The sequence below is a fragment of the Fopius arisanus genome, unplaced genomic scaffold (genome assembly GCF_000806365.1).
Source record: "Fopius arisanus strain USDA-PBARC FA_bdor unplaced genomic scaffold, ASM80636v1 scaffold00036, whole genome shotgun sequence".
Lineage (NCBI taxonomy): Eukaryota > Metazoa > Arthropoda > Insecta > Hymenoptera > Braconidae > Fopius > Fopius arisanus.
This window is the reverse complement of record NW_011887775.1, coordinates 981,383-1,005,557: the sequence shown is the minus strand read 5'-3', so window position 1 is coordinate 1,005,557 and position 24,175 is coordinate 981,383. Positions and strand designations below refer to the sequence as shown.

General features: G+C 37.6%; 2 protein-coding genes across 2 annotated transcripts in view; both read left to right on the top strand.

Annotated features, from left to right (window-relative positions):
- The first annotated feature begins 2,579 nt into the window (after window positions 1-2,579).
- On the top strand, window positions 2,580-3,625 carry LOC105266205 (uncharacterized). The gene is made up of 2 exons (XM_011304164.1): window positions 2,580-3,512; window positions 3,614-3,625. The coding sequence occupies exons 1-2, from the start codon at window positions 2,580-2,582 to the stop codon at window positions 3,623-3,625; spliced, it is 945 nt and encodes a 314-aa protein (XP_011302466.1).
- Window positions 3,626-3,721: 96 nt separating this feature from the next.
- Window positions 3,722-24,175, top strand: part of Phlpp (PH domain leucine-rich repeat protein phosphatase) — a 44,730-nt gene continuing 24,276 nt past the window's right edge. The window contains exons 1-4 of the mRNA XM_011304133.1: window positions 3,722-4,241; window positions 9,530-9,683; window positions 13,836-13,970; window positions 18,441-18,703. Of these exons, the coding sequence (XP_011302435.1) occupies window positions 3,759-4,241; window positions 9,530-9,683; window positions 13,836-13,970; window positions 18,441-18,703 (1,035 nt within the window). The 5' untranslated portion in view covers window positions 3,722-3,758. The remainder of the gene's footprint in view (window positions 4,242-9,529; window positions 9,684-13,835; window positions 13,971-18,440; window positions 18,704-24,175) is intronic.

Here is a 24,175-nt window from a genome sequence, read left to right as displayed (position 1 = left end):
ATTTTCCATTGTTTTTTTATTGAAATTTTTATCAGACTTCGAGTATTTCTCCAGGAATAATTAATAAAAAACAGCAGATCGATAAACTAACCTAATTAATTGGGCAGACAATTAATTAATTTTATAGGGAACTCTCAGGCTCAGATTTCTCTAGTTTATTTTATTTCTGTTCTTATGGTTTTATTCGTATCGAGGTCGCGAATAAAAAAATACGAGTAATTTTTTAATGATAACGCGTTATTTACTTATAAAAACTCTAGGCGTCACTACACATCAGTCATCTCTGCAGTTAACTTGAACCATATTCGTTATCAATACCAGTGCGTCTGGATATCCAAAATCCTGACCCCAGATCAATCTCCATAATTTCCCCTCTCGAAATGCAATTTTCACGTTCCATCAATTATTTCCGTTGTTGACATCATCAAACAGTTGTTCTGTTTACCTCGGTCGTTCGAAATTCATATCCCAATCCAAACAAAACCTCTCGATCAATTCTCGATTGCAACTCCAACCTTCAAAATATTTCTCAAAAAAATCTCAGTCGACTGAGAAACATTGAAAAAAATGTCCATCGTACATTTGTATTTTCATACGATCACCAACGGTTTGGGGAAATATTTTTCTTTACAAAAAAATTTACTCTCGTGGCCAAGAAAATGTTTAAGTTTTTATTTAGAATTTTCGTGAAAAATCCGAGGTGTAAGTGGCAAGGAGCCCTAAAATAAATGCTAATTATAAGTGAATTGTGAAAATCTATACAAAAGTCATCAAACTGTTAAAACCCACGTCATTACGTGGTGCATCCAGACAGAAAGTGTTGGAGGGGCGGAAGCAACACATCCTTCCCCCACCTTAATACCATAACGACTCATCTCCCTTCTACCACCGGGTGAATAACGCAAACACGAGCACGTGGTTGAGAAAAGGACAGGGTCTTCCTTTTCCAACTGTTTTTTTTTTATACATTTGCAGCCCAACAGGTAGAGGACGGGAGCACAGGTGGCACCCGGCACCGAACGTGCGTAAGCTAATGCTCCTATCCTCTCGGTTTCAGTCATTCGTTAACAATTGTGGACAGAGGAAACAGTCTCTCTTAACTTCAAATAGCCTCACACCGTTACTACTGTAAAAAATTAATAATAATTCGTGATAATCCGTGACGAGTACGTGAGAGAATTACTGATAAAATTTGGCAAATAATCTCTAGCTTTTAAATTTCATTTTTGATAATTAAGAAATTGGGAAAATTGTGGTGGATTCGAATGAAATTGAATGTTTATAGTGAAAGGGTTTTTTGGTGATTGATTAGTGCTGTAAATGTGATTTTTTTTTTAATCGTCGGAAGTTATAATTTATGGTCTTGTTGAGCCTCAAGTGGGTCAGATACATTCTTTGTGTTTTTTTTTTGTGTTCACAATCGAAAGGATAAGACTCTCTGTCGTTTGGACCGAGAGTGCGACCGCAATTCGGTGGACCGGAATTATCGCGATGAAAGCGTAAGTTGGAGTTCGGTTATTACGAGATTTGGGTGTCAAAACAATCATCAGTAAAGTTGAGAGTGGAACTTTCTGTTTTTTGTAATCTTTTCCGAGATTGGGATTGTTTGGACGATAGCCAGGGAAATTTCAGCTGAAAAAATCGGCATGACGACCCGACTAATACTAGAACTTCTCGAGATATCGATAAAACAATTTTTTACGGTGAATCACTTTTTGTCTGTGTCCTGGACAGTTTGCCAGAAAAAAATTGAAATTTCATGGACAATCGAGTTCGATTGAGAGATAGAATTTTCACGAGTTTATTAATCGCCGATTTTTTATTATTATCGTTATTATCAAATTATTATAAAAAGCAGTTCCCATCAGTCTATTCATTAATTAAAAATTTATTATTCCGGACTCCGAGAAATAAAAAAAAAAATCACAAAAATCCGTAAAAAGTTGAAGAGAAATTCAGAAATATGATTTTATAGCAATTGTTATGCGCCATTCGTATGGGTACGTGTCCTTCACGGGCAAAAGTCTGGTACATGATGGAAAAGAGAGAGAGGGCAGGGGGGAGAGTATGTATAATGTACGCAGCCAGTGAAAACGGTATGTAGAGGCGACCTACGTTGGGATATACCGAAGGGGCGACACGCCCGGAATCCGTTTCAGGGGAATGAACAGCCACAAAGTGAACGAGAGAGAGAGAGGAAGGTGTAGGTGAAGAAGAAAGGATCATTGCGGCAAGCCTATCGTGCACGTCGTACCGATATAAATTTTCACGAATAAAGCGATAAATTTCGCACGAATTCATGGGGATAGCGTGGATAGATGAATAGTGACCGGTTCGACGTGACTCGCCATCCTGATTTTTCGAGTTAAAATCATTTGTCACTTATTCATTGGTGTTTTTCGCGGTTTGAAGATCCCAAAAGAAATTTTTCCACTCTAGGGTGGAAATTTATAACGATTCGGTCATTAAAATCATCAGAATCAACCGCGAAAATTTGTTTGACGATTGAAGACCAGTTGATGATGACAATAGACAATATGACGATACAATTTATGTGAATTTATTGATTTCAGAGGAAAATGGTGTTAACATCGATGAAACGAGACACTCGCTCCAAGAAGTCAGCAGCCCCTGCACCTCCTCCAGCCCCACCAGCTTCAAAATCAATGTCTTCTAAAATCTCTCCAGCCCCCTCGATAAACTGGGAGTTCAATGAGAAGATAAGCCTGAGCAGTGGCTCCAGCACAGGAATAGAAATGCGAGCGGACAAAAAAATAGGGATAGGCTTCATGGACAAGAGTAGAAAGCCATCGAATCCAAGTGGAAAATCTCTCGATCTCCTGAACGTTTCGGGATATCCTCCACCATCAAAACATCCAGCACCACCAAAAGTTGAGGTGTTTCGAGATGCTGAAGATACCGTCAACGTTCTCCGAAGCGATTCGAAGTACGAAATTGGAATTCCTGGTGAATGCACAATATCTCGAAAGAAAAGACAGGAGCGGCGAAAGATCGATTGTCTGAAACAGCCTCGCAGCACAGGAGATCTCACTGGCACAGTCAGAAGACGTTGGATACCCGCGAATGAAAAGATTGACGACTCGATAGCTAAACGATTGGAATTGATCCACGAGTTGAATCAAAAGATTCTCGCTAATTACGAGAGGATTCAATCCAAGTCCAAGAAACTCAACCCCAAGGTGATGACCACAGTGAAATCGGACACGTTGAAGACTTCCAAGAGGTCTACATCATCATCGTCACGGGTCAGACCAGCTCTGTCGGATCTCAGACACAAGGAACCAAATACCGAGCACGTCTACTCCGAGATCACCTCAAAGAACAAGTCAAAGACACCCAAAGAGCTACGCAATCATCAGCTGATTGAGAAGGCGATGGTTCACAGGGTTGCAGAAGACTTCGATCCAAAAGACAATCGAAATCCTGAAGACTCATTCACTAAAATCGGAAGCGTCAAGAGAAGTCTGAAAAAGCTCAACTCCCATCACAAAGTGAAGACTTCAGCTTCCGTCAACGAAAACTTCATCATGACGTCTAAACCCGAGTTTGAAGGAGAGCATTTGAAAGGATCATTGAAGTCTGAGATGAATAGATCTGCAGTTGAAACGGGCACTCATTCACCGACTCAATTTCACTCGGAGAAGGTAGAAACGAAAGAGGATGAGAATATCAAAAATAGTGAGGGTGCATTCGATAAAAATCTGCTTGAGTCCTCCAAGGTTTATCCAGAATCAAATATGAACATGAGGAGTTGGAAGGACGAGTTGTACACGTCTTTGAAGCAGGATCAGAGAATGGAGAAGAGATTGAGGAACAGTCGGGAATCGACTGATGGAGATGATGGGAGAGGGAATGAGACTAGAGGCTTGGAGAAGGAGATTCTGGATAATTTGAATGAGACCATTGGACGGTTTGACAATGAGAAGAATGGTGATGGCGATGGAAATGTCGATGAGGGCACGGGAGAGGACACTTTCAGTGAGGATTCCATCCAGTGTACCACTCCCAGTTCGAAGGTGAATGGAAAGGACACTAGTAACCAGGAAACATTTAATTCCTCGTGGGATTCGGGTGTTGGAATCGATGTTGGAACTGGCAATGGATGGGTCAGAATTCACACGGGAATTGAGAGTAGTCTTGTCTATCTCACTGTTGATACCACTACCAAGGATATATGCAGGGATATGCTGCTTGGTGATGAATTGGCGATCTATGTTCAGGTAATGTAATATTTTATCTTCTCTTTTGCATAATCCATGATCTCATTTAAATATAAATGACGAGAGGATATGGACCGATTCCTTTTCGTCCTCCTGGTCATCTATTTAATTCCCAAATGCGCATAGAATTTCGTTCCACTCTCGAAAATATGTATTTTATAGAGGGAATTATTAGCACTTCCTTTCGCTGGTACTGAAATAACTGCGATGACATTTCGTTGAAAATTATGGGGTACTCGCCTTCTTGTGAAACACTGGGACTCAACCATGTGCTTTCTATATATTTTGACCCGATTACTGATAATCGATGCAAACGAGAATATTATTTGAATCGGTTATAGTCACCAGACACCTCCAGGCATGGGTTTTCATGGCGCAAGCTCAACCCTTTTTCTGTGCAGTTGGCTTTTTTCAGGGGATAGTTTTGCTGAGTTTATCGGGAAAATTAACGGAATTAATTGGCAATGTTGTGCCGTCGTGAGACTGAAACTTATAACTATAATTTCTTGGGGATATAAATTCTGATACAGAGCAAAAAAAAAGGATAAAATTCTAGGTGATATTTTAATTATTCGAAGATACTTCATCCATTGCCTGAAGTCGTGAGCAAATGTGGAAATAAAAACGGAATTTCGATGGGAAAAATTAATTAATTGGTCTCGTTTGGACTCGAGTGTTTGGGCTTTTGAAATTTTCAAAAGACCTGAAGAGAATTCGCTTCAATTATTTGACTCCAGGGTATTTTCAGATAATTCGAAAAATAGTCAGAAAACTCGATGTAATCATTCCTTTTCCTCGGGAATTCCTTGAAATTCAGTTATTTGATTTTCCATTCGAAGACATTTGATTTCTGAAAGGCGGTCCATCGTATCAAAGTGAATTCCAAATGCCTTCACAGCAATTAAAGTTACAAGGTCGTTGTATCTTCAAATCAATACAATCCTCGATTTTTCAATCGAATTGAATTACCCGATCAATTTATTTCGATTTTTTTCCTGAGACTTTCGTTATTTCAGAGAGATAATGTCTGGAAAATGACGAATTGATGCCGTCAAGAGGCTGAAAAAGCTTTTCAATCAAAATACCATTATTAGTCTCGAAATAATAAAGCCAATACGTTTGGGGGGAGTATAAGAAAGCATGTGAATACACCTGGGATGTGGTAAGGGGATATTCGCAGTTATCCGTAGAGACCTTCGGACGGATTCGTTCCACTTGGGTACAGGCTCCCCGGGCGTGGGGAAAAAATATCGAAGAAAATATGAGAAGAGACGGAGGTGAGCTTTTCCGAATGATATTGAGAATAACCCAAGTCTTCGGGCTATCAACTCATTATTGACCCTTTTTCATCAAATGATCAATGCGATCAATATCGAAGGGGCATCACAATCCCTCGGTTCCTATTTCCGGTGAGGTTATCATCTTCTTTAGAGAGGTAAAATATTGAATTGGATTCAATAGCGAAATGAGAGCTGAGAATACATTTTTAGGGGGATGAGGGGGATAAATGTAATCTGAGATGGCTTTGTTTGCGTCAGATCTCGACGTAAAAGTTTTAAATTACAGTCATCTAGTGGTTTAGGGGATGAAATTATCGGGAAAATTTAGGTCAGGCAAGTCTGCATCCACCAATCTTCATGAAAATCATCGTCAAATCCAATTCAGATTTGACGCTCCATTAGAAGCTCTCGAAAAAGATATTTCCGTAAACCGAATTGGAAACAAAAATCGAAAATCATTCCTCAAATGTCCTCACCAAAAATCTCACGTCAAACGATGTTTTCGATTCACCTCCGACCTCTGAAAATCATAAAAAAAATGGAATGACGATCTCCATTCTCATCCGGAAATATTTTCTGTGATGATACCAACGATTGAGACAGGAGAGGATGAGGATCGGAGGATCAGAGAAACCCAGAGGGTTATTTGGTATGACTGACACAGCTTCAGCAGTCGAGTTCGTCAATAGAATATTTTCCTCCCCTCGTTCATGTCTTCACAATCCCAGAGGCGGCTACCAAAAAAAAAGGATGAATCTTTCCTTACCCCTGGTTTCTTCTCCACTCAATTCTTTGAAGACATCACAGACGTCTCCATAATTCGTCTCCGATTCCCGAGGTTTTGCTGTTATCAACCCGAATCTTATAATTTTCGTACTTCTATTTTTGGTCCATAAATATCCTTTAGCATGAGCCATTATTTTCCTCAATAGATAGCTCTCTCGATATTCGAATGTCAATGAATAATTGAATCATGCGGAGTCAATCTCGAAATGAATTGTAATTACCTTCGTAATTACGGGAACATGATGCACTGGATTAATTTAAATATGCAAAAGTTTGAGGCAGATTTCCATCAGGTTTGATGGTACAAAATGACAGGGTACTGTAACGAGCATCACGAGAGTACGTAGGGGACTATCGAGATGAAATTTTCGTGGTACTGTAGAGGATTTATCCAAGGCTCACCTCAGAATCCTCAGGATATCCCACCAAAGACGTATCTGGGTCATGGTACACAACGACGAAACTGACTATAAGACGTTATTCCAATCTAGAACAGGATTTCCCAGGCAGTTTGCAGGATAGAGGATGGAAATACTAGAGTTGCTTGATAACGAGTTCATGTATGAGTCGATATGTCAAAGGTTTATTCTTCTTCTGGGATCAAAATCGAGGGATTGATTATTTTTTTTATCCATGAACACCCGTGAAAGGTCTCAAGGCCTTCAGTTCCACGTTTCGAGGAAAGTTAAATCGATTTCGTTGAGGAAAAATTGCGCACCTGTCTCTCAGGGTACGACAGGTGCGTTCTCAAATATTCCAAATGCTCTGGTCACGACTCGTGTCCAATAACTTCGACCTTAAATAAAAAGGAGAAGGAAAAAAAAAATTGAGACACGTGTCCCGACATGAAAGGCGAGAGAATATCTATCTTCACTGGACATTTTATTTTTTTCGATTATTGCTTGAGGATCCGTGATAAATTCATTTATTTGGGAGGTCAGTTTAATTTTACAAAATTTTATTTTTCAATGCCCGTCAAGTTTTTATTTGAATGATCATGATTCATTCAAATATGTCAGCGTGGATTTTCATGTAAATCCATTTGTTTGTTTATTAATATCGGAAGGGGAATTTGCATTGAATACCCAAATGACATTTCTCATTCGAGTTTCGCTGTAATTTTTTGCATCAAACAAGCTGCACTGAGAAACGGTACACCAGAGAGAAAATACATTAAATCATGAATTGAAAATGTTTGCGTGGAGATAACAAACTAGGGTAGCCCCATCACCTGATAATTAGAACCGACTGAAACCGTAAAGCACAGCAAAAAATTTTTATTATAAACAAAGATAAAATAACCAGAGATTAAAAGATTCATAAAAAAAAATACGAAAACTAAATGAGTAACATGGAAGTTCTCATAAAACGTACGTTCAAGCTATCCACCTACACCCCTCGTGCATTTTTCATTTCTCCATAATCCCAGAACTCAATTTAACATCAAATCCCTTCCTGAAATCGCAGTTATTAAACTGGAAATGGTGTTAACTGCAGGTCAGGGTTTACAGGTGCCCGAGTTTTTTTTAAACCTAATTGGATATATTTTTCATTTCTCACTTGACAACTGGAATCGTAAACCAACTTCTAGTTAACCCCAACACTTCTTTGAGAGAATGAATTTTTTTCTGAATCCCCAGAAATATTGAATTTTTTCCATCAATTAAATTCATCTTCCACAAATTCTCAATTAGCGCGCGACTAAGAGAAATAAACCATTGACAATGAATAGTTAAGAATATCTCTGAATTGTTCCTCTAATTAGCATCAAAGACGAATCTATAATTAGTAATGGAATGTCAAAAGGAATGTTGAACCAATCCCCTCAAAGGAATGCATAATGATCGATATGCATCTCTCATCACTTGAATAATTGCTGTATCCTGGCATCAAATTCGTGATCACCAAGCAATTAAACGTGCCACTGGCCCTGTGACATTCTGGATAAATCCAACGAGGTGTCTCTGAGAAGCCCCTGGACTCCAGGTGAGAGAGCAAAGCCAACGTACCCAATTCCCTTTGGTGAGTGTCACCATCCAACGCTCCATGGCACCTCATAATGAGTTTCGTTAATTACTCAGAAATCTCAAGAAGTCCAAATGCACCAGTCGGCCTCCATATCCGTTGAATGCTCACTACCACGAGAAAAGTTCAGATGAGCCGGAAATATTTCCCTCTTTCCATCACTCCATTCCATTCTACCTTTTATTTTCCATTTTATTGACTTATAAACCTCTCAACTTGCTCCACAACTTGGCGATCACTTTTATAATTGGACGGCCCAACTTTCTTCGACTCCAGAGGAATTTCTCTGTAGTCTTATCCACAATGCTCAGATTTTTACTCTTCTTCGTCTAGGGAAAATAGTAGAGGTGATTTACAACTTTTTAATTAAATTTTTGTTTATTGTTTCGCCCATTTTTTTTCGCTGTTCAATGAACGTTTTGCGATTGTTCGACGATTTGTTCGAGTTTTCGTGTTGTCGAAGCGTTGGAATCCACAATTTTTCGTTTAATTTGAATTGCTCCATTGGAATATTTCATTGGAATAAAATATCGTGGACTAGCTCAGTAGGTGGGGTAATATAATCATTAATAAGTGATTTTATTGAGCTTTGAATAATGATTGAAGATTTAATCACTTGATCAAATGCAAAATAATGGCAGTTATCTCATCCTCAGCAGTTGGAAAATGCTGTATGATTTAGGTAGAGATGATAATCCAGTGAAGCGAAATTTCCACCTTTCTGCAAAAGCCCGGAAAACCCAATCGATTTGTTAGGTACATGCTAGTATATAGATATATCGTAGAATGTATGGAGCTAAAACTCTCCATACCACCGAATCCGTTGGGGATAACGAGCGTGTCAGTGGAAAACCTGAAGGGAAGTTTGCACCCCTGGAATTCCAGCTGAACTCGGCCATTTCCAATTCGACTTTAATTTACGGTGCAAGACACTGCTGAGAGTTTTAAACGGAAAATTCATGCTCAGAGGAAGAAAGTGGAAAATGACTACTTCATTCTGCGGTTCCTCCCACTATCATCTCAACTTTGCAAAATAAAATATTCGATTTATTAAATAAAATCATTTTTCTGTTTTCCTTTCTAAACTTCTCTTTAATTAGCAAAATAATTTAATCGACATGATTTAGAATTGAAAATTCTAGCCTGGTGAATTTTTTTAATTATTATTAATCTCAGGTTCAATTATGATTTTTTCAGTATGGGGGAGAAACAGGACGACGAATGTCGCCGGATGAGCGACCGCTTGAGTTACAGGATGAATTTCTGAAACAGCTGGGATTTGAGGAAACTACCCGACGAGCACGACTCGGAGTTGATCCTGAGTTACGTCATCTCATCGGTTTTCATGTTGGTGAGTTGACGTTACAAAAAAACTAAAATGAACTCGTGAAAAACCGAGAGTTCCAAACATTTTCTAGATATTAAAAATAATCCAGCAATTTCGCATTCATCTGAAATATTCACTGATTCAATAGAATTTTCCGGCTTAACTCAGTTCAATCGAATCGATTCAATAAAATACCGTATAACATGAAAGGTTTTGCGAAATAATACACGGATTAATAATTATTTTTCGCTAGTGGAAAACATTGTGAATGCAGTTCTAAAATTAGAGATAAATCCTGCAAGAAGCTTTTTAAAATTTCTGCGAGGGATCATCCAAGAAAAAAAAACTCTTCCCATTAACTCCAGAAATTTCCGCGATATCCAGAAAATAATCTGTACAAAATTTGATCCGGTATGAATTTCCCCGCGAAAATATTTATAAATGCTTTCCTCACTACACACTTTATCCCGAACATATCGTCTACAATATCCGCCTCATGAAAATTATATAAAAATCCCAATGAATAATCCACGGTATATACGACATGTCCGGGAAGTATTCCACCGTTAGTTCAACCCCGGAATATCGAATTATTCAAATGCGGTTTAGTCAAATCGCGAGTCTGTACTCACTGTAAGAATACGAACATCTGATAAAAGATCCAGTCATTGAATATTGACGAAAATCCTCGGAAATTGTCATTAATCATGTGACAATTTCCCATTCTTTTTTCCGTTCTTTTATTTAATATTATTGCGACATGCTAAAAACGAGAAAAATGTCCGCGAATTAAAATCGAATGGCAATCTGAATCCCCAACATCAACACACCAGGTCTTTTTTATTTAATCACAGGTGTTTAGGTACCGAGTTATTCCCCTCCCTTTGTTATTAATCATGGAATAATAGAACACAAATTCCCGGGAATTGTTCTAATTTTATTGCAGTCGTGATACCGAGTTTAGAAAAAAAAGCAACACATGGATAACAACCGCCTTCAGACAAATTAATGGCTGGATACTGTTATTCGTCGGGGCAGGGTATTTCCATCCGACGATTAAAATGCCAGTTCGCGATATCGAGAGGAATATGAGAATTATCTACTCCCGGGACAATCCGCGGCTATTCAAAAACATATGAAAATTCCCATCGAAAAGTCAATAGTATTTTATTTTTTTGCAGAAAAGGAATAATTGAAAAATAATAAATAGTCTATAGTATAAAAAAATATTTTATTGATCTCGAATGATCATTTTTTTACGTGTAATCCGCGCAAATGATAATTTTTAGAAAAAACGTTTTGATTTCCTTTGCTACAATTTCCAATATTAAATAATCAATTGATCTACATCATAAAAGAGTACATTGGCAATATGTACATTGTCATTGTATGCGTATTTCAAAAGATCACGCACAGCCGTTGAAAAATCGGAAATAGGATGTCCATTGTTTCTCTGTGATTTTTTATATTGACACCAGCAATCTCTGTGATGTGTTTTCTGTGATTGAACAATACCTCCGGGCTTTCACCGTGACAAGAGATGAATTGTTATAGAAGACAATCATGCGTTCAAAGCATCGAATTTTCGGATAATTCGATCACTGCGCAATCTCCTCGGTACATATTCATTTCATTTTAGTTGATGAATTTGTATTGAACCATCTATTTACCATGTTGACAAGATGTTTTGCCGTGGGCAATGGGAAAATAATGAAAATCCCAGCGAATGATGATTACGGTAAACATTGAATTCTAAACATCATTGCGTCAGTGGAAATTAATCAAAACTCGTGATGATTATCCCCACAGCAAATATTTGCGAATTATTTGAGCAGATAATTCAAAGATGCTCGGAATTTTTTTAAATATAATTTTTGATTGAGTCTCATTTGAAATTATTCCATTTAAAATTCCTTCATGAAGGATTTTCCATTTTTCCATATTTAGCTTGCGATTTTTTTTTCCCAGAATACACTGATTTTTTACAGAACCAAATGGCATTCATTTCTAGAGTCAGAAATTCTCAGTAATAAAATAAATTAATGGAGAAGTGGTAATTGCTTGATGATCTCTAAATCGTTAAACTCTCGGGAATATCCGTCACAAATTCATGGAGTGAACATGTTTTCCTGAAAATTTCATCAATATTTGTCCATTCTAAATGTTGAAAAGGTATGATTTTCTCAGTGTTCTCCATGGTTGGCCGAGTTTCAGTGGTATTATACACCAGTTGTTGAACTTGGACTGAAGCTCGGTTTCACTCTATGGATTTTGGACTGATACCCTCTTGCACTCTCTCTGCACACGTCAACCTTGTGTCTGAAGTTACTCTCGAAATGTAACCCAGGGTGAGTCCACTGGGGGATTTTGGGGGGCCAGTTTTGTGTAACTCTTGGAAGCATCAATACAAGCCGACTAGTACGTCATGAGCAAGTTCGGAAGATCAATTTGTTCTGGAAATAATTTTCCACGAGTAACTTGTGAATCTAACTCGGGCTCAATCACTTGGTACTTGAAGGGAATTTAAATGAATATTTAAAAAATTATTACTCGGTAAATATTGACAGGGGAAAAATAGTCTCGTTTATAAAAGATTTTGTACAATGCAGAAAGCATTAAAAATCCATCGGTTCCAGCTGGTGGGTTCTGTGGCACCTTCGGGTCATGTCTGGTCTTCAGTTTAAATTTCATGTACAGGCCATCCATTGTAATATTAATGGCACGACCTTCATTCCAATATTCCTTCCTTCTCCACCTCATTTAGCGATTCAATACTCAGAATTAAGTCGAGCGAGAATAACGTCAATGAGTCGATTCGTTTTCTGAAAATACTGGAGAGCCATTCCCTTCATTAATACTCGACAGTTCATTGGTTGCTCATTGTTGTACCAACCGTTGAAATTCCTCTTTTCATTTTACATTCAATCCCTACCCCTTTCTTTGTTCTCACTTGCTCATTCCAGTTTTCATGTGCAATCATGTGTGCCCTAGGGCTTTTCAAATCTCGTCAATTATAACTCGAGGTGAACTTGATATGACGGAAATCATTGATGAGATTTTTCCCTATAATTCATCGATTTTTAAGTCTGAGTTTCGAGTGATGGGGATTGTTGATTTTTTCAATGATAAATATTACTGTAAACTTGAATTCAGAATGAACAGTGAGATCAGATTTAAAAAAATTTCTGGATGTGATTAAAGCATCGACAAATCAGATTAATTGTGCGATTGCGATAATCTGCGTGCTATTCCCCGGGTTTCACCAGGAGAAGACCGATCCAGTATCTTCTCCTGACATTAGTGTATCGACACAGTAATTTAGGTCCTTTGTGCACGTGCAACGCTTCGATTACACTATTTTCCCAGAAAGCCTATCATGTCACGTCATAAATTACAACAACCGCTTCCGCATCACTCCACCAAATAATTTAAATTAAAAAAAAAACTTAAAAAAATAATTCAGGAAGTCTGATCGAACTTTAATTGCAATTTTCAAGCTTTAAAAGTAATATTAATAATTATCAATAAAAAATACAGGATTGAATTTATTTATTCTTGTATTTATTTATTTATTTTTCAATTAATCGATGATGCAAATTGTTTTTTTTGTCGTGGCGATATTTGTCGATGATAGAATCGTTTTTTCGTGAATTGTTCGAGCGGACTGCCATTTTTTTTTTTGGTTCGGTTTGGGGTAATTTCATTGTTATTTATCTGAAGAAATGTGGGAGTTTGATGGTATTGTTTTTAACTCTGTATATTTCATTCTGTTCCAATGAGCATTATCATGCACAAGAGAGAATCGTTTTGCAAGCATTTTATCACGCAAAAAACGCTTCAATTCCATTTTATTTGTGGAGAAAAAAAAATCATGTCCATGGGGTGAGGATTGCACAGATTCATAAACGACATTGGATACCGAGGATTTGCAGTTATTTGTGGAAATAAAATTTTCCAACGAAACGCATGTCAAATTTTCATTAATTACGCAATTATCTCGATGATTAAAACTTGATATTAAAAAATGTGACATTTCTCTGGAATTCCCTGTACAGGGACGAGCAGTTAATTACGCTAATTAATTGCGTATAATTAGATCCGTATTGTTATTATTTAATATTGATAAATTGTGGATTTTTTTTCCTTGTTATATTTTCATTGGTTTTCGTTTTTCAGGACCAGTGGGACCTACCCCTGACCTTTTTGGTCACAGCCGTTCTGGAAATGTTCTCATCCTGAAAGGACTGGTTTTTCCACAGTGGAAAAAACGTGCTCTGGCTGTCATCGGATCCCGCCTCTTCCTCTATCCTGGTGAGTAGATTCATGTTCTTTCCGGAGAAATTTCCCTCTCAACATAATAAGACAACTTATTTCATCTTCTTTTGCATCGGGGGTTATTTATTCCCCCGTATCTTCGCGCTCATCTTTCAAATTATAATGAAAAATAGAAATTCATATCAGTAGATAATGAAATATTCATGAATTTCTCTTGACGTTTTTAAAGTACTTGTCAAATTTCAATTAATCATGAAAATTCTCATTAAATTTTCATTAATTCTCGATATTTGAAGAAGAAATTATGTATTTTTTTAATTAATAATGAGAAAAAAAGTGGAGAAATAATTCTCTGCTTCTGCACTCGAGGCAAAATTGTTTGATTAAGAAATTTTATGATTGAAAAAATTCGCAACGCATTCGAGGTTTTCTCCCCCACAGAGAAAAAAGTTTGTCTGTTTAATTCTTCTCTCTTTTCCAATTAAATGAAAACTTGGATAGGGAAGCCGGTACTTTGATACGAGCGTTCAAACCGAAATCGGAAATGAGAAAATAGTCGAAGAGCTTGAAATGTTTGCAAGTACTTCACTGAGTTTGACCAGCAAGTGATGCTTTCTGATAAAAAGAGAACGTGAAATAGAGTCGAATAATGAATACACATTGGGAAATTCCGTTCGATGCCTCTTGGTCAATAAATTTTTGGTTTTATTGCTGTCGAGTGGCTTTCGAGTGGATGGATTGTAATCATGCAAATTCCAAATCAGTGATTTGTCTCTCTCAGCATGCGCGAATAATCTGAAGGGCTGTAGAGAATTATTCCATTTAAATATCTTCAACCGAGTTCATTGATCGAATAATCAGATTAAAAATTGCTAAACAATTCAGATAATCTGGAATAGGGAATCATTTTCTGAAATGTTGAATGGGAATGGAAAAGGATTTAATTATTTGCGTTTTCGATCTGCCATTTATTTTTTTTTTTGCGATTTCTTCGGCCTAGCTGTTTTCGTAATGAAGTTTTTGTCAATCGGATCGATGTCGGGTGATCAGGATAGTGCCGAGGGTACCCAATGGTGATGTTGCAAAGGGTTCCATGGTGTGGGTTAACCACTACCAAATCTTGTTTGTTGCTGAGTTCGTGCTCGACGAGCAATCCAGGGAATTCCCTAATTCAAATGAATTTTAAATGTGCAACTTAAATCTGATTGCGAGCTCCAGCTCTCAGGATTTGAAATTGAAAGTAAAAATAATTTGATGGGGTGAAAATAGGAATTTTTATCAAAGATCAATCAGAAAATTCAACATCACAATTGAAATTAATTTTTTTTATTTAAACAAAAATGAGAGCAGTAACAATAATTATTAATAATTGTCATCTGGTTTGAATTTCATCATTTTAACTTCAATTTTGATTTTCAATTAATTATTTCTATTCTCTTGTTGAAAACTCCACTAAATCTTGCAATCACCGAATGGAAATGCATGTATGTACAAACTTGGAAGCCTTAAAGTACCGAAAAGACTATAAAATTGAAGACGAAATATCCCAAGAGCCGGTAGTACCTCAGGAGCCATTACCGTGATTGAAGGGGCGTCGAATGGTCCGCGGTGAAAAAAAAAGGACTGGCTTTTATCCGTATCCAAAGGAAAACAACTTTCCTATTCGGATTATAGCGTTTCTTTGTTGCATCAAATGCCTCAGTGAATTCATTCTCCATTGCTTTAATTCAATGACAACATCGGGGTCAATCTTTTATCCATCTGTACGAAAACTTTACCACAAGCTGAAAGAGAGAAGAAATCTCTTCAATTTTTTTTCATTACATTTTCTCAAACCAACTCCAACCGTATTATTAATATCATGAATATTTCATTTAATCAACGACAACAATACCGAAAAAATATTATCTGCAATCAATTTATTTTTATCTAAAAATTAAAAAGAAAGAAAAACAATTGTTGGTTTGAAAAGTCGGGGAATGGCGTAAACGATCACAAAACGGGATAAATTTAATAAAAAAATTGCTCTCTGGAGAAGTTTAACAACAATAACTTGTGGAATATCATAAGATATCGTTCTGAATGGGTGGGACTGAAAGAACTCCATTGAACGAATTAAAACTAAAAGCATTATCGGTAGGTGGATAAAGTTTCCGAAGAGGAGACTTCATAATAAACGCGTTTGGCGCTTCCCATCCCTTTACCATCGATAATGAACGGCTGTGAAAAGTTTTAATTGTTGAAGTGGCAAAGTCGTGCTGGTCTCTCAGACACACCCCCACCACCCATCGAACATTAACTTATTGTTAAACTTTGACGGTATCGTAATTATTCCAGCAGTTTTGCACACGCTGTTCACCCCTCTCGCTGTCATTTTCTTGTCTAATTTCAATCGGTGTCGAGTAATGGGGGGTAGGAGGGGTTGTTAATTTGTTGGAATCGGTGATTATCACTTGGTGAAGGGATTTTCGTGGATTGACGAGAAAATCACACTCGGAAAACACATCGTGACGATTCCATTTCCACATAATTGTCGAGATAATTGAGATTTTATTGCTCATTCGATTAGATCCCCGTGTTCGCGATAAAAATACCGCGAAAAACGCGGGAATGATGTAATCAAATTCCATACATCTGAAAAAGGAAGACTTGAAAAATTCGCCTGTAGAAATTCACTTCTCGCGTAATTGAAATAAAAAATATTTCAACCATTTCCAATCCCAAAATTCCGTGAATTTTCAATGTGAGGCGCTTTGAATTCCGCTGAACTAGAATAAAAAAAATGGCTATTGAACAAACACGAGTTGAAATAATTTAAAAAGGTGAAAATATTGAGATCAAAGAGTGTAAATTCGATCCTTTTGGCACTATGGACCGAGTCAACTATCGAAACGATCGCCACCAGAATGGAGGTGTCGGTAAAACCAGGAAAAAAAATAGTGGGATAAAAAGGGAGAAAAAAGAACAATTGGCTGAAACGGTGTCCAAACGCGTATCGAAAGTTTCGATAACCAAAAATCCTGGTGAGCCTTTGGAAAAGGACCAAGAGATATGGCCAGTGGACAATTCGTTTCTGGTTCGATTGACAGAGTCCTTTCTATAACCAACTACGGGTCAACGAGTTCACCCTTCGGAAAATTCAGTGGCGCGAGGTGGCATTGATTTACGATAGCCACCGTGTACTCGATCAGCTGACGATAGGGCACACGAAAAATAAGTGCCAATGGGCCCAGTGAATCCTCAATCCTCAATTCTCAAATGCTCACTCTTTAATTCAAGACTTGTCATTTTTTTTTCTCTCATTTTCAACAAGTTTTCAAGTTTATACTCACCTGTCGACTTCCATTTCAGAAAATATCTTCAAAATTAATTAAACTTCATATAAATTCAATGAAGAAAATTCCTTCATCTCGAGCCAAAAAAAGCATCCCCAACAGACGCTCAAGTTTCAATAATTATCCACCGAGTTCTGAATAAATTGACGGATCCTAAAGGGCATAAAAATCACTCGCTAGTTCAGACAAACTCTCACTCGTGTAAATTACATTTGTGAGAATTGAAGTGGATGAAATTTTTTACTCCCTCGTTGCATATTCCAAGTGCGTAACCCAAAAGTAATCCACGAGGAAGGCTCTCAAAGCCAGCTGCCACACCGTTACCAGAAAGCATTTCCGACTTTACCGCACACTGGCCACAACCTAGTAACCACCCTTTCCCCTCCACCTCGTTATGGCTAAAGTTTGGAATTCTCATATAACCCGCAGATGGGTGAAGTATCATATCAAAAATAGAGAAAAAATAATTATTCTAATGGAATTAAAACGACAGACAGATCAATTGAAAAATTCGAGAAGAAAAAAAAAGTGCCACCCACTGAAAGATCTCCAATTAAAATCACTAACGACCAGAAAAATTATTTTCAATGGATAATTGATATCACGGAATTAATTACGACCATTAACTGGAAAACAATAAGCTGTTTAATTGTCCCCACGAATGGTTGGCTTGTTAGCTCCACTGAGAGTCCAATGAGGCACCAAAAATAATGAAATTTCAAGGATTTCACGTAATGGTTAATCTCAGAGCATTAAAGTACTAGGTACATGCCCTAATGATCCGTAAAATTAATGTATCTTCCGGAAGCACTAGACGTTGTGGATATATTTTACGGCTGAACATGCACTTACTTTTTCCCTTACTCAGATGCACAAGCATTTGTCATGAGAAGTGGGAGGATAATCCTTCGAAGAAGTAAACTCTATTTTTCTCTGGTAGAAAATGACAATGGCGATAACGAGTGGAGCTGAATCCCATATTTTTATTGTATTCTACAAATGATATCATATTTTTCCAACTATATTTTTCCTGGAATATAATTACCCAACAAATCATTACGTCACGATCTTAAATGGGAATTGGAACTCATGGGATTTTTCTCATCCATTAAATACCCCAGCGATGATAACTAGACATTGGGTTACATTTTATTAACAATTTATGTTTCAGGGTGTCCGGAGTCTCGACCAGAATGGATTGAGCTGAATAGTGGTGCAGTGTGTTATGCCCCATCTCGGCTTGGCAAGCTCGTTCTGCGCGTCACTGGTTATCCAAGGATCAGCCAACATCAACTGGAGGATAGCCCAGAGCAATTTAACGACGATGGAGAGTCATTGTCATCGCAATCCTCTCATCATCCTGACGCAAGACATCTATACCTGGGCTTTCACCATCCATGGGACAGGGATTTGTGGCGGGGATGGCTCAAACAGGTATGCACCATCATTATTTATCTGTTGAATCTAGTGACAATTGCTTTACAAGGGACAAACCTAGATTATGCAGTTCATTACGATTGAGTTTAATCTGAAAGCCGGAATTTAATTAAATCACTGCACTATAGGCAGGTCCTCTCTGATCTCGGGTTTGAAAAGCAAAAGTCATTTTCGAGAAGTTGAAATTCTCGATATTTATCGAAATCATTAAGCCGTGAATGAAAAATTACGCAAGGGGGAGGGGAATAATTATTTAATTAGCCGTGAAACCTTTTTTGTGTCGAATCACTAGAGATTTGTTGGATTGCAATAGGAATTGTTGGAGAATCCTTTCGTCTTTTCCTCAGATAGAAACCACAAATCCACTGGAATGGTGTCCAGTTGTGGTGAAAAGTATCAGTTGATTTCTAAGTAATTTTTCGGATAGCGAGAGAGTTTGAGAAGAAAGTGGAAAAAAAAAGGTCTGAGAAATAAAAGTTGTATTTCAACCCCTCGCAACCCTCGTCAGAGGGAATGAGGGACGAATTCAGAGTTGACTATCTGAAAGATCCCATAAACTTGGACACAAAGTCACTGGATTAAAAGACGCTCCAACTGTTGCTTTATTATTCTCGTTCCATCCCTTGAACTTTAGTCAGTCTCCGGGGTAGGGCATTTTCACTCAAAGTTCATACTACCTCTTGGCATTATACCACACAGATACAGCCGTTGCAATTGTTTCGTTTCAAGGGATGAAATTCTCGCCTTAACACTTTGAGAATTCGAACAATGATGGTGGGACAGGGTATAGATATGAGGATTCTGGATTTTGCATGAGACTGGAAAAGAAATTGAAAAGAAAGGGATGGGGGAATTGCTAGACTTGGTTTCACTGTCGCTCATTTTTTTGCTTCCTCTCTCTCTCCCTCTTACCTTCTCACTTGTAGAAATGAATGGCAGACTGGAGTCTTTTTTCAATGTTGAAAACCGGGGGATTTCACCCGGTGAGTGGGTTAAGAGGATAATAATGAGGAGAAACATTGGGATAAAATATAACGAGTGAGATTGAATTTTTATGGTGAAGTCGTTTTAAATATGGAAATATCACGGATGAGAATAGGTTCATAAGATTTCTCAGGGATTTTCTACGTAGCTTATGATCTTACGGAGGTGAGGGAATTTTTTTGGGGGTCAGGATCGACGATGTAGGAGTAGGGAAGATTGTCATCCTATTTTATTTTTCCAATGGTCATCTCGTTTGATTTTCTTATTTTTCCTGGCTCTGCGATTCGAAAAATCCATTTTTTCCTCATCGACCAATCATTAATTTCATTTCCTACTCCTCTCAATTGCTCGAGGGCTCACCGAAAGAGTAAACACCAAACAAAATAAAAGTCGAGGGCATTTACTCCTACGTAGAATATGTTTGTACCCCCGGGACCGTCTCTCCGAGAATGAATGGGAAAAAAATTGACGAGGTTGAAAAAAAAGGAAGTTTTTAATTGAACTCAACTCGGGAGTCAAATTTTTTCCCTCAACACTCGCACGTCCAAATGCAGGACAAAGTGCCAGTGCACAAGCGGAATTAGAGGGCTGAGGAGCCAAGAGCTTTTTCATTTCCATTTGAACATTTTTTTTTTATATTTTTCTTTATGCACTTTTACGTCATCATTGGAGGGGTAGTAGGGTTGTGTTTTTTTTTAATGGTTCTCGTAAAACGAGACTCACGGAAATTGAATGGTATTTCTATTCTCTGCTGGTTCTTTGGGAGGGGGTCAATAGGAGGCAATGAAAAAAAAAAACAAAATAACAATGAAAGGGGTTGAGTAAGCACGTTCCAAGCGTCGACAACCGCCTAAGGGACTAGCTCCACATTTGTCTGGTGTTCACACGAGAAGCAATATCGTTCCGGTCGATATGTTGCACGTCCGAGGGGTCTGAGGGAGGTCCAAATGACGAGACAACCTTAGACAGTTTATCATGAAAGAGGAAAGAGCTTTTCCGGGTCACAATATTTTTTCTCTTGTCATTTTCCCTCAAACTCGATTGAAGGAAAAGAACGATTGGAAAGGGCTTTCTCTATTTTTTCATTTTCCATTTTCAAGATAATTTTTCACACTCTTCAAACTCTTCATTCGTAATTTGTTGAGGACTCGTCTCATATATTTCAATAATTTTTTCCATAAGTTGTTGTCTGGTAATTGAAATTGATTGTGATGTTGACACTTGAATTATTCTGAGTGCAGTATCCAAGTTGCAAAGATACTTAGCATCTGAGAGCCATAGGAACATACTCTATTTCGCAAATGGTCCCAGGTGTCGGTGTGGTATACCCCGTGCGACATTAGTGATATTAGCAGCGGGCAACCACCATGATTTATGGTTACGATTATCCAACCGGTAAAACCTCCCTCTAGTTGGTCTATGCTACCACAGCTTCCTTTTATCATCATTCCGGCCAATCAAATTATGAACAATTTATAAGAGTGGATGGGATAACAGGTGTATGGAAATACCATCAATTCGTGTGTCATCAAATAATGTTATCATAAATTGAAATGAAAATTTCAGTGCCTCTCCATGCGTGTTAAATCCATGACGATATTTCGAGGGTTGAATTTTAAGTGGAATTTTAATTAATCTCGGGTTCATGACGACATGAATGTGTCATTCTTTTCGAGGTTTAATTGGTTATTTTATTAGTGAAATTGATGTCTCGAGGATTTTATTTTTATTATTTCGTTTTACTGAGGGCGTGGGTATTTTTGTCGTTTCTCGTATCATTGCGATATTTTCAACAGTTTTTAGAGGTCTGAATGGTACAGTTGAATGTAATAGGAATAATTATCGGATTCCACAGGAAGTGGATTTCCAAAATCGATTAAAATCGATTAAAATTCCCGTGAATTAAGTGGAGTCCGGATTGTTCTGTCAAATATGCCAGCATCAGTTATCATGACACTTGTTAGAAAGTAATTGACCAACCGAGTGTCAAGATGTCTCGGTGCGGGAATCCTCCAGTCACTAGTGTCACTTCCTCTGCTGAATCTGAATCGAAACATTCACGGTCCAACTCCATTGTATAAATTCTGCACAGACGAGTCAATTCTAATTATTCCAACGATCATAATCAATCTCACAATCACTGGTTGTCGAGATAATGATTTCGACATGAAGTCTCTCATCCCTGAGGTGATGATCCAGTCATTTGGGCTTCTGAATTCTGTTCGTGTAATGGAATAATCGTAATCTCTTGAATGCTGATCTCATTGATGAGACACTCGTCTGTGAGAATCCAATTTTCAGACACTACTCTACAACCGCTGCTGTGGTGACTGCGGCCTTGTAGCTTAGCTGTCTTTGGTTCATCCTGGTGAACCATCAGGAATATAACAGTTAATTCCGCATGAACTTGATGCTAAATCATCACGAAGTCCATTCATTGTAACCGGATAAAATCATCCAGAAGTTCAATGCCAGTCACAAAAATCTCTTAATCCTCTTAATCTCCGAACAATAAAATACCAGAGCTAGGGAATATGGAAGCGAGTGACATCGTGTAGAGGGAAGCTATAGGGAAATAGTATGCGAACAGGTATGTCTCATAGAGGTTAAATTCCACACGTACACACCCTAAAATTCCTCTTAAAGGGCAATATTCTCGTCAAACCCCATTGAATGCTTCGCACGTAATCCCGCAAATTCTAACTGATGGAATTCCTCCCAAAATACATCATTTGGATTTTTAACTCTTTGCGTACGTCGCAGTCGTAAAATTTATCAGGATTAAATTTTATTTGGGGCCTCATTCTATTTTTCAAATCGTATTTTTGTAATTGTATGGGTGAATTCCTCATCAGGATAAAACAGTTATTCATAATTCACGTGAATATTCTATTCGACTCTCTCGTGTTCACTGGTGAATCGATGGCGTAATTGAATCGTTCCATTATCCCACAATTTCCTGTTTTCGTTCTCCATCCAAAATTGAATAGTCCATCATATATATATCTCATGAATATCATCAATTCGTGATTGAAAAATCTTATTCACCCCAATCTCAATTGACTTTAATGATGAATTTAAAAAAAATCTTGGGCCTAGAATATTTTATCTATTCAAATCTGTCATTGACTGAATTTAATTCAATTAATTATTTTCATTCTCATTAATTTAACTGATTTTTTAATTATGATGAATGGAATTCATGAGGTGAATAAATTGGGTTTGAAGTGGACAATCTATTCAAGAAACGAGAATTTTTTTCTGGCAATTAGTCGTTGCATGGGAAAATGCATGGAATAGAGAGATAGGGTAAAGCAGGACTTGGGGATAGTGAAGCTAAGAGGGAGGATACAGAGGCTTTGATATGTCAAAACCGTTTGGTCTTCACCAGCTCACCATCCCTTGTGGTTCATGTAGAAGAGCACCATGTGACAGAGACCAGGAACAAAGCTGGCATCCCCTTTGGTCTCATCATGAATGCCACGTGTTAATGTGGGTTAATATTTTTTTCAATTTCAAGAGAGAATTCTCGGTTTGAAGATCAACCAAAATTTCCACCAAGCAGTTTCATCCTCTTTTTTTCTGTTATTCATTCCATCGAGAATCCAAAGGATTTCATAAAATTTCGATGAGATGAAACGGGAATTTTAAATCGTTGATTGAATTTTTGGAAGTGTAATTATAAATAATTGATAATTCACAAACTGATGAATTATCATGAATTTATCGGATGATAAATTGCTAGAGGGAATATTTTAATATTTTGATTCATTTAGGTCTAAAAAAATTTGAGGGGTTGCGCGAAAAAAAAAATAGAAATAAAGAAAAAATGAGGAACAGAACTGTGTTTGGGAGCTTGAGTTGCTCCAATTTTTCCCTGACAGGAATGAAAGTGCTTGTTGAGAAAAAGAGAGCGAGTGCAAACTGTGGAACAAAACCATTTTGAGATTCTGGCATGGAGAAGTCTGTAATCCCCAGTTCGTTGAGCCCTTCTTTCCCTGTTTTCACTGTAAAAGACATTCTCAAGATTTTTCCTTCCACTTCATCTCTTTGACCGGGATATCTCGTTTTTATAAAAAAATTAACGAACTACCGCAGTTCCTAATTAGATTATTCTTCATAAAAATAATGATTCACTGTAAAGGCTGTCCCATACTTTTATCCAATCGATCAATTAAATTGATAACGATCTAGTGCGAATTGGGTGTTGGAAAATACAATAAATTCAGTACAGAAGTCACGGAAGACTGAATACATTTCACCAAAATATATTCATGTGCATGATACGCCAACCCGAATCCCCGTGTCTTCACTGTGAAATACACATTCTCACTACCAAATTTATTTTCAAGTCACCATTGGATTATTCAAATACCCATATTCTCTATATATCGGATATTCCGATATGACAGTGAGTTCAGACTCCAGAAACCTTTCAATACGTTTAGCTCTCTATCACATCCACTGCATTAAATATCTCGTCAT

Coding starts and splice junctions, on each gene's coding strand:
- LOC105266205 (XM_011304164.1), top strand. CDS start 2,580: ATGGTGTTAACATCGATGAAACGAGACACTCGCTCCAAGAAGTCAGCA.